This window comes from Camelus ferus, chromosome 3 (assembly GCF_009834535.1).
Source record: "Camelus ferus isolate YT-003-E chromosome 3, BCGSAC_Cfer_1.0, whole genome shotgun sequence".
NCBI classification, from domain to species: Eukaryota; Metazoa; Chordata; class Mammalia; order Artiodactyla; family Camelidae; genus Camelus; species Camelus ferus.
In genome coordinates this window covers 114,874,448-114,886,278 of record NC_045698.1, presented here as the reverse complement: position 1 = coordinate 114,886,278, position 11,831 = coordinate 114,874,448, and the positions used below count along the sequence as shown (strand labels likewise).

The 11,831-nt window shown below is 32.5% G+C and overlaps 1 protein-coding gene across 1 annotated transcript; it reads right to left on the bottom strand.

The window, feature by feature from the left end:
• Positions 1 to 332: 332 nt before the first annotated feature.
• On the bottom strand, positions 333 to 1,299 carry LOC102513226 (olfactory receptor 14C36). Its single transcript, XM_006178031.2, has one exon. It carries the CDS (start codon positions 1,269 to 1,271, stop codon positions 333 to 335), a length of 939 nt encoding a protein of 312 aa, XP_006178093.2. The 5' UTR covers positions 1,272 to 1,299.
• Between the last annotated feature and the right edge of the window lie 10,532 nt (positions 1,300 to 11,831).

The window sequence follows — 11,831 nt, the reverse complement described above, 5'->3', positions numbered from 1 at the left end:
AAACAGTATAATATTCTCTATCTATTCTATATATACCTGTCAGTATCTACAAATTTTGAACTCCCAGGTTGTCCCTTCCTACCCTCCTCCTCCTTGGCAAACACAACTTTGTATTCTATGTCTATGAGTCTGTTCCTGTTTTGTATTTGTGTTCTTTTTTTTAAATAAATATTTCACATATGAGCAATCTCATGTGGTATTCTTCTTTCTCTTTCTGGCTTACTTCACTTAGAATGACATTCTCCAAGGACATCCATGTTGCTGCTAATGGCATCATGTTGTCATTTTTATGGCTGAATAGTATTCCATTGTATAAATATACCAATTCTTCTTTATCCAGTCATCTGTCGATGAAAGTTTCTTAACATAACTTTGTTCACAGCTTCTTTTACCTGTGTGTTTCTAAGACTGTAGATGATAGGATTTAAGAAGGGAGGGACTATGGTATAAAAAACAGGAAGAATCATGTCCTGAATTGTTTCAGAGTTTACCGAAGGCTTTAGGTACACAGAGAGAACAGAGCTGAGAAAGACAGACACCACAAGAATGTGAGGGACACAGGTGGAAAAGACCTTTCCTTGCTCTCTGATTGGAAACTTTAGCACAGTGGAAAATATGTGAATATATGACATAGTAATGAAGATAAAGCAGCCCCCAGCAACCACAATGGCAGAAAAAAGAATTAAAAGGAAATTGCTGGAGGTGTCAGAGCAGGAGAGCCTCAGCAGAGAGGGGACATCACAGAAGAACTGATGGATCACATTGGACTGACAGAAGGTCAGCTGGAATGTTTGACCCGTGTGCACACCTGCATAGACAAGACCACTCAGCAAGGAGGCGAGTGTCATTTGGATACAGCATTGGTAGTTCATGACAACTGGGTAGTGGAGGGGCTGGCAGATGGCCACGTAGCGGTCTTGGGCCATAATGGTGAGGAACACCAGCTCCACATAGAAAAAATAAATGACCAGGAAAACTTGGGTTGCACACCCAGCCACTGAAATGGCGCTGTTGCCAGTGAGAGAGTTAACGCAGGCATTGGGGACAGTGACAGTAACATAGCACATATCTAAGACAGACAGGTTTCTGAGGAAGAAGTACATGGGCATGTTAAGTTTCGGGTCAAATGTGGTGACAGTGACAATGAGAAGATTCCCTAACAAGGTAACCAAGTAGATCAGAAGGAACAGCATGGAGTGCAGGAGCCGTAACTGCCATCTTTCAGCAAAGTTCATGAGGAGAAACTCAGTCACCGTGGTGGAGTTGGCCATCTTTTGGAAAAGGTGGTTGATCTGGAAAATAAAAGGGATAAACCATGAGACACAGGGCTCAAGAAAAATAGTTAATGTAGTTTCCTTAACTATTTAATTTGAACATGGGCTTCTCTATCTCATACAGCTGGTCTTTAGATGCATTAAATGTCCACCATTAGACTTTTGATCTGTCCATCTTATTGTCACCACTGAGTATTTAACATGGCATAGTGCTAAGGATGAGACTGTCCAATCTCATTATTTGGTTATAACATGGATAGTTGTTACTTTATGCAATAATATCCAGCCCACTGTGGTTTGTTATTTTAATGAAGATTTATCACTAGATAGATAGATAGATAGATAGATAGATAGATAGATAGATAGACAGAGATACTTCAAAGTCAAGTCTCAATGACTGTTTTTAATGTTCATTTAGAATTGTATCCCATGTCTAGGTGGATACTGACACACAGTTGAAGTTTAGCTTAATGTCCTACAAAATGTTGACTGTGGATCAACAAGAGTTCATAACTTCTTCAGATTAGTCTTTAGAGATAAGCACAGAAACTGAGATTAAGAATTTCCAAGCTTGTATTTTCTGTCAGTTTTTAGTATAATTTTCCTGAAATTCATTTTAATTCTTTTAAATTACTCCTCAAGAAAATTTCAGAGGAAATTGAAAATGGTCTTCATTTCAGTTATTTCAAGAGGTACTGGTCTAGATAAAGTAAACTTGGGTAGAGAAGATTTCTATGCAGTTATGTGAGGAAATAAATACTAAATTTTACTATTATACCTTTTGTAGATGATATTCTACCTTCTTATTCAAACTTGAGTAAATATCGTTAAATCTTAAATGGTTGTAATAAAATAGCTTGAGTACTTTCTGTGTATACTTCAGAATGTAAATTTCATCCTAGAAATTCAATTTTTATACAATTATATTGCTATTTAAAATCACTATTAATTTTGGCACTGATCACACAAAAAGTTTTTCCTCCCACAAAACAATAATCTGAGAGTGTCACATTCTAAGCATAAATACCTTATCATTTACCTTTTCGTGTCCCTAACAAATTATTATTTTACTATCCTTTAATACTCCATGGTTTAATTTCCTCTCTTTGGTGCCTGAATACCACATTTGCCACCATTTTAATATCATCATATGAATATTAGCAGTACAGAATAGAATTTGGTAAATTTTCTATATAGAAAAATATTCTTACCACAAAAAATTTAAAGATTTCCAGTCTTATGGTCAGTTTACTAATGAAGATTTCGTCTCAGTGCTTTTATGCATCAGTAACTTAGATTTCTGTGTACAAAGTGGCTTGTCTTGGGCTTGTAGATATTTTTTGCCGCTTCTCCCCACCATTTTCATTGTGCTTATTTATTTTAAAAGTATTACTTATACTTTCTGTCATTCCTTAAGCAGTTTGAACCAATTACAGGTCTGTGAGTAGTCTATTTCCTTTGCACGGCCCTAACTTTTTCCTCTTCAACAGCTTCTCACATTAGCCAAAATCTCCCACATGGAGTCCACTTTTCTCATCAGTTTTCCTTAAAGCAGAACAGAAAATGAATGTCTTCTCCAAGGTTGTGATTTTCCTTAACCAGGGCAAGTATTTGTATATTACATTGCACAAGAAAGGTATAAAATTTAAGTGTTTGTTTTTTTGTAAAATGTATACACAGTCTCATACACTGTTATATTCTCCATTTGTCCCCTACAGGATATCAAAGCTGTCACCTCAGTGACCTTCTGAATCTCCAACTACACCCAGAACTTTTTGTACTTTCAGTTATAAATGCATATGTCATAGTTAGTTTTAAAAAGATGCATTTTAAGTTATCTGATTGATTACTAACATTCTTCTCAATGCTATTTTTTCCCACAGGTTACTAGATCTAAGCAGAATTAAATATTTTCTCAGTCACCCGGAAATTAATAAAGTGCACATAGGTCTAAAATAATAAAACTCATAATAGCATATGAGGAGTAGGAGGTTTTAATCTAGAAACATTTGTTTGAACTCATGACCCACAATCATTCAAAAATTATTCCAGGCACTGGGATTTTACTGAAAGCAAGAAAATATTATTTTATTTTAGATGCTTGATTCCAGCAAGGTTAAAATATAGTACTGAAGAACACAAATGAATCTTTAAAAATTCAGAAAATACTAGGTCCTAGGTCCTAATAAAAACAGTAGAAGTGAATTTATAGGGCTTTTCTCTTTTTCAAAATATTAGATGAAAAGGTAAGACACATTTTTAAACCTGCACAGTGACACAGAACTAGAGAGACACTAAGTCACCTTTTAGCTGTTTCTCCAATAGAAGTTAGTAAACTGCCAACAAGCTACTTTCTTAGTCTCATTTCAGACCTCACATTATTTCAAAAGATAAACTATAAATGCAATTTCATTATAAAATAGTTACATTTAACACAAACAAGTAACTTAATTATATTTGAATGATAATTTTAAAATTCCTACTTCTTAGAATATACCCAAAGGAAATGAAATGAGTCATCTTGAAGAGACTATCTTATACCAATGTTTATTGCAGTATATTTACAATCATCAAGATATGGAAGCAATTTAGAGAAAGTACATGGATATGTGTATATAGATATGTATATATACATATACATACAAAAAGTATAGATATATATATGCATACACACAGACATATATATGCACATATATAATGGAATATGATTCACCCATAGAAAGGGTATCCTGCAACATGGATGAACTTGGAGGTCATTATGCTATATGAAATAAGCCAGACAGAGAAAGATAAATATCAGTAATTTATGGCATCACTTACATATGAAATCTAACTAAAAAGTAAATTTTAGAGAAACAAAGAATAGAACAGTGATGGCTAGGGCTTGAGGAGAGTGGGGTCAAAGGGTACAAATCTCCTTTATAAGAATCAGTTCTCAAGATCTACTGTACAGTATATGGATTATAGTTAATAACATGTGATTGAATACCTGAAAATGCTGAGAGTAGATCTTGAGAGTTGGCATAGGAAAAAGTTAATTATATGAGGTGATGGATGTACAAATTATTTTGATTTTGGTAATCAATCTATAATGCATATGTATATCATATCATCTAGTTTTACAGATAAAACATATAGATATATTCTGACTGTCTTATATTATTATTTATTTACCTGAATGTTGATTTCTTCTTAGGTACCTCTGGAATTTCCACATACAAGTTTCTGAGGATTTTCCAAGTATATGATTGAGATAGATATAGATAGATAGATAGATCGATAGATAGATAAATAGATATATTTGAAAATAAGAATTTTAAATCAATAGTAACAGTATAAAGAAACAACTGTCCACTATGGTTTATTTTTATGTTAAACCTAAGTCCATCACACCTCCTGACCAAGTATTATGACAATAGTAGTTATAGCAACTTCTATAAAACATTTGGCAAAAATTCTCTGTGCTCTCTGTTTTCTTCACATAATTAACTATTCTTTTATTGAGTGAGCTCATTCCTTTAATAAAATGACTACATGTTTCATAGAGTAAAATAAATTAGCCTATTGCTTCGACAATCTAGCCGTACTTTCAATTCTGAAAATGTTCATTTCTAAAACAAAAGTAAAATTATAAAGATGAAGCAAAAATCTCATAAAAAACAGAATGTTTTGGGGAAGTGCAGCAGTTGGGGAGACGTTAACAATAGTAATCAAAAAGTACTTACTCTTGAGTACTCTATGTTCTTAATCTATAAGGGAACAAATTCTTCTCTTGTTATTTTTTCCAAATCAAGGTCCTTAAGATGGATTGACTGAATTTGCCCATGTAGATAAGCATTGGGAGCACCTTAATATGAAAAAAGCACCATTTTTAGGTTGTGTAAGTTGGCTGATCACGTTCTGTTTTGTGTAAAAATGTGGGCATAAGTGTGCCATAACCTTCGATGCCTCTGGGAAGAAAATCTTTGTGATTTGAGTTTTGGTCAGTTGCCCAAGGGTAATTTCAAGCAGATAATGATCCTTAGAGCACAGAGGAGTGAGACGCAATTAAAATGAAACCCAATTGAATAATGAAGACAGGGTTGATGAACTAGGAAGAGTGTTACTATAAATGTGTGTAAATAATTAATAAGTTTGTAAATAATATAATTAAAGAGCATCATGCATCTTTATCAAAGTTTGCTTTGGGGGCATCTCTGATTCCAGTGATTAATACTATTATATATTTTAAGGAACCCAGATAACCTTGTATACCTTGGTGTAGGCAAATGACATGACCTCAATTGTGGGCTTTGTAAAATATAATTAATTTATTTTTATCTATCATATTTAATTGAGAGAAATGGAGATAACAGTGTGAAAGTTTCCACTGAGCTGGAGAGAAAGCCGGTGCCAGATATTGAGCAGCAACAAGCCAGAAATCAGAGTATCAGTTAAGCCATTAGTCACTTTCTATGCTGGTACAAACAAAAGATCAACTGGAGAATGCACCGACTGTTCTATTTTTGTGACAACTGATCAAGGGCCAGAAGAATCAGCAGATATGTGGAAGTCATATGACTTCTCAAGGAACCTAAATGAAAAGTTCTTGGAGTTTCATGGGCCTGGACCAGAAGGGGTGGGGAAGAAAAGGGAGGAGTAGGACCATGATGTATGGGATACTTAGAGCAGAGGAAAGTGTCTTGAGGATTTCTCTTCTTCCCCTCCGTTGGGAAGCCGTGGCAGAGGTCCCATTGCAACTACTCAGCTGAAGACCCCAGCTGCAGAGATCCCAGAATGAATGCATCTGGGCCAAATTGTAGGCATGTACAATAGCATGGCCAAACTGGACTCCAGCTGGACTCCACCTGAGTCATTGACGGCAGGCACTTTCAGGGACAGCAACACACTTGACTGTGCATCAAGTCTGGTGTGGGAATGGCATGTGTTTCCGATGAGGTCTGCCTTCAGTTGTGTAATGGTCAATGGCTGGCCGGAAAGAGCAGCAGACTGATACTTGACCAAAGGTTAGACTCCTCAGAATCACTGGCCATTGTCCACTTGAAAATTATACTTACTGTATATTCTGTGGAATATATCATCAGAAGGAAAGTGGCATGAGGCACTCATGAGTTACCATAGGCCAGTATAATGTTAAGGTAACTGGTAAAACTCCTTTGGGGCCATTTTGCCAGGCTTCAGTTCCCAGATCTGTCCTTAACAGGGGAATGGACTGAAGCCAGTTTTTGTCTGTTTTTTTTTGTTTTGTTTTGCTTTGCTTTGTTTTTTAATCAAAGCCTTTATTTCTTAGTTGTTAATTTAGGCTGTTATGAAAATAAATGAATTAATGTCTGTGGATTAGTACACATAAAATTTTAAAGGATGGGCATTTCTGCTTCGTATGAGACTCGGGATCCAAGGCTTAGTGAGGTCAGTGATGTCCCAATAGGGATTGAGAGGGAGAAAAGGCCACATCTGGGCTTTGGAGTCATTCTCTTCTAACTGCAATGCTTACTATATCATAGCATCTTATTGTTTACTTCCTTTATTCTACTAAATATTAATAGTACCTATATAATTGTAGGTAAACCAAAACTGCCAAAATTGTAAAGAGAACTGGATAGATCATTGATACTAATTTGATTTTTTAATAGAGTGCTCTTTAAATCCAGTAGATCAAGTAGACCAAAATAAGCAAATTGAATCTGTTATAAAAATAAATTTATTAATTTTGATTCTCTTTGTTTACAAAGAGAAGGGAAGAGATATTGAGAAAAAGTTGAAAATTTAACAACATAAAATATACAATGTCTTTTTTGTAAATTATGTTCATATGATATACACACATGCAACATATTCCCCATTGCATATGAAATTGTCTATTTTCTCTGTCTAGATATGTCTATCTTATATATGTTTATATCTATCAATCTATCATTTATCATCTGTTCTTCATCAAGCTTAATAACTGTATTGTTTGAAGATTTTGACATTTTTGTTTACTCTTGTCTATTCACCCACCAGATTCTTAAAGCAGTTCTTTAAAAAAAATTCTCTTTAGAAAATCCAATATTGTTTTTATTTATTTCTGATGTTCTGTCAGCTTGACATTAGTCATTCTTTAGCGAACAGGGCTAAATTACGTATTTCATGTAGTAGTCTCAACAGTGTGTGCATATTTGAGAAGCTGGTTTGACATAATTCCAGGAATCAAAACCAGAATGTGTTGCCTTGCATCAACCTCAGGAATATTTATCATGTAAATGATTTATTTGCCCAATTGAAATATGGACATTTAGTTATATTGTATATGAAATACAATGAAAGTTTTTTTCAAATGGATTTGTATTTTATAACGTGATTATATAATAAAATGTCATAAAACAACAAAAAAACTTGGGAAAAATATACAGAGACTGATAAATTCATTGTCCATCAGCATGTTGTGAGCTTCTTTTAAAGAATATCATTAAAGTTGCCTATTATTTATTGAAGAAAATTGTTATGGTTAATGAATACTCACTACATAATGTATGCAATACTGCAATGAAAATTTTGTAAATCTTGGGAGATATTATTAAAGCATTTACATGGTCAGTTTTCTTATCTCAAAATCTGAAGTTAGTAACACTGAACCAGGGAAATAATGGTAGTCTTCACTACCACCATTTACAGATATGCTGGTCTAAGTGAATCATCTCAGTAGAGAAGAATTCTCTGTGGTCGTTCTGTAAAATATTCTATGAGAAAATAAATAATAAAGTTTTACTATGCTAAATATTGCAAATGACTTGTCTACATTCCTACACAACCTAAAGTCAATACTATTAAATCTTGTATGATTTGAATGAAATAACTGGAGATTTTTTCTGGTTTATCTTCTGAATTTCATTTTCATTTTTGGATTTGTCCTATACAAAAAAAAAAAAAGAGAGAAAACATTCCTTGACATTTGTGTTGACAGTCATTTTTGATATACCACTTAAAGCTCAGGCAACCAAAAAATAAGTAAATATGTGATCATAATCAGAGCAAAAGCAAATAAACAAGATGAAAAGTTAACCTACAGATTAAGAGAAAACTTTTACAAATCATGTATCTGATAAGGAAATGATACCCAAAATATGTAAGGAGTTCATACAACTGAACAGGAAAAAAAATGGACAAAAACTGATAGATTTCCAAAGATGACTTACAAATGGCCAACAGATACATGAAAATGTCTTTGACATCACTAATTATCAGGGAAATACAATTCAAAACCACAATGAGATATCACTCCAATATGTCAAGATGACAAAGAGTGAAAAATAAATAAAAAGTAAGTGTTGGCAACAATGTGGGGTGAAGGGAACGCTTGTACATTGTAAAAAGGAATGTAAATTGGTACAGCCATTATGAAAAACAATACGGAGGTTCTTCAAAACACTAAAACTAGATTTACCATATGATCCTGTAATCCACATAAGAGAAATTAAATCAGTACCTAAAGTTATGCCTGCAATGCCATGTTTACTGCAGCATTATTTATAATAGCCAGTATATGGAAGCAATCTGTGTCCTCAACAGATGCCTGGATAAAGAAAATGGGGTATATATATTTATCCTTATAAAAGAAAGGAATCCTGCCATTCAGAACAACATAAATAGAAATGTAGGACATTATGCTAAGTGAAATAGGGCAAACACAAAAAGGTAAAATCTGAATGGTGTTACTTATATGTGGAAGGTTAAAAAAAAAGTCAAATAATAGAAAAGCAGAGATTGTAACTGTGGTTACCAGAGGTGGATGGTGGGGGAGATCAGAAGATGTTTATCAAAGGGTATAAGATTGCAGTATGTAGCAAGAATTAGTCTTTGAGATATAATGTACAGCCTGATACTATAATGAATAAAGCTGTATTGAATAATGGAAATTTGCTAAAAATATATTTCAGGTGCTCTCATCACATGCAAAAATCAATCAATCAATAAAAGGAAACTAGTTGAGAGTAAGTGATATCATTCAGTGATGCTGGGTTATTTACATTTAGTGCTTTGTTTTCTTTTTCCAGTAGGTTATTAAAAGGATGCTAAAAAACCTTCTCATGGATCATTTATATTTTATGTTTTCCCTACTCTTGGCTGAACCGTCATCCCACTGATTATCTTTTATAGCCCGTGAGAAAATCCCCCAAACTCTTCTGTTTTATAAACATTGCTTTTTCCTAAGTTTAATTAAAATTGTACATTGCCTAGTCTCAGAATTATTGATGTTTCTTAATTTTTTTCTGAAATAGTTTCCAATCAGGTGGTTTGATGAAATACACATCATAATATTCTTAATACTTTAAAAAATAATGTTAAAATTTTAATAATTTATACTAGTAATTTGAACATGTGTAATAGAAACTTGCCCTTATACATTTTAATCAATGAGCTCCACAGTTTTTCTTTTCTAGTTTGAGAGCCAGCTTAAATGTCTAAGACCAATCTGTTCAAATATTATCTTGATTCTCACTCTCATTGTCTTCAACTGGTGTCAGCTTTCCCCTCTGACTGTGCTCCTTAATTATAACATACTACTCTGTGCTCTTACCTACAGAAAGCTCAGATTCCTCAGCTTTTAAACTGATTTGTCCTGGTCCTGTTGATATCTTGTATTGTTTTTTCTTTTCCCCATTTTTTTCACGGTAATTAATTTCAATATACTATCTGTACTTTCTATTACAAATTTTGGCACTACATTTTGCACATTGTTTTGCAATAACTCTTACCAATTACAGACCTTTAAGAAGCCTGTATTGTTATTTCCTCTGCCCTCACAAATACTTGGTCCTTTTCAGCGTCTTCTCACATAACCACAATCTTTCCTCTAGAAGTTACTTTTCCTTGAGTTTTTCTAGTCCATTTGTGAATACACATGTGTTTTCCAAAGCTGTGTTATGTGCGACCAACCCCAAGGATTTTAAACTGATTGAATTTCATTGATACACTATTTTGTTTGAGTGACAGTAATATAATTGGAACATTTCATTTTTATTTGACTCTATTTTTCAAGCATAAATTTCACATAGAAACTTATAGTGCCTTAAGCAGAAATTGTATGTAAGAATGAAATATGAAAGAAAAATATATAAATGGCAATCTTATACTTAGTTTAGACCTCAGATCATTTTAACAATTAAAATAAATGTAATTTCTTTAAGAACCAGACAGATTTTTAACAAAAACATATGATTTACTTATATTTGAAAATTACGCATAATATCTTCAACTGAGTCTCTACTAAACCCATCTAAGCTTAAAAGTATACAAATTCTTAGTGCATATTTTCAAGTGAAAAAATATGGTGGAATTATAAGTAAAACAAAGATTAGGAAAAATTGAAATATATGTAATTATAACTATAAATTAAAGTATTTCAAATTCTAGAAATCGAGACTTTTCAAAAGTTTTTTCTTTTAATGATCAATTGATAAGAGTAGAGAGCTTACAATTGTCACATTTTGTCATTGATTTCTTTAACTAAGAAAGTGTACAATACTTTGTTTCAAAACCTAAAAAGGATTATTTAAGTTGTAAGATTATAGATGAATTTTTAATTACCATCCTCAATGTTTTAAAGGAATTTTTAGTGTTACTTTTGAAAAATTTGAAAATATTGAAGTAAACTTAATTATACTTTGAATTCTAAATATGATTATAAAAGTTATACCTTCATATTTGATTATGTTTAAGTTGCTTATACATATCTTATTGCTTATGTATATCTGTGTATGTTTATGTTATATACATGTGTGTATATGTGATTATATAAACAACACTCCTTTATTATAAATGTTTTTTTAAAAGAACAAATAATAATAGTCAAATTGAAAATATGAGAATGTGACTCATTTTTATTTCAATAAATTATATGAAGTCTAAAATCACAAGAGTTAATAATTCATAACAGAAAGATAGATCTGCTATGAACATGATTTACCCTATGACAAGTCATTCTATTTTCTCAATTTACATATGGGGCAGAATCAATCTTCTATTGTATATAAATATGCTTAGTTTTCTGTAAATCACTCATTAAACAAACATATAAATGCACTAAGATAAAGATTATTTTCTAGATGTATGGAGAAACCAGCAAGTGGTGATAGTCATCTTTTTAATAAATTAAATCTAATATTGTGTAGTAATAGTGACATTTAACATTCCTAGATTCTTTGGTGAATCTATCTTCAATATCAATCACTAATTGTACACTAAAGGATTATTCTATGTATATGTATATTTATATTAATATCTAAATACAATATACATTATATCCTTTAATGTCCAACCTTGTCAAAATGGTCAAGGTATTAGTTTGACAAAGATCCATCATCTTGTGTTTTCTATTTAATCAATATATTTAGATTCTTGTTTATAACAACATGGCTTTCGTAAAGTAGAATTCACATCTCCACTTAATGAGATCTATAAAAAATTAATGTGTCAGGCTAACTTAACTTGAATTCAGTAACATGGGCACTGTGAATCCTCTTCACAGCCTCTAATCAAACAGGAATTGCTAGGTATTAAAGGAGGATGGGCAACTTA

Coding starts and splice junctions, on each gene's coding strand:
- LOC102513226 (XM_006178031.2), bottom strand. CDS start 1,271: ATGGCCAACTCCACCACGGTGACTGAGTTTCTCCTCATGAACTTTGCT.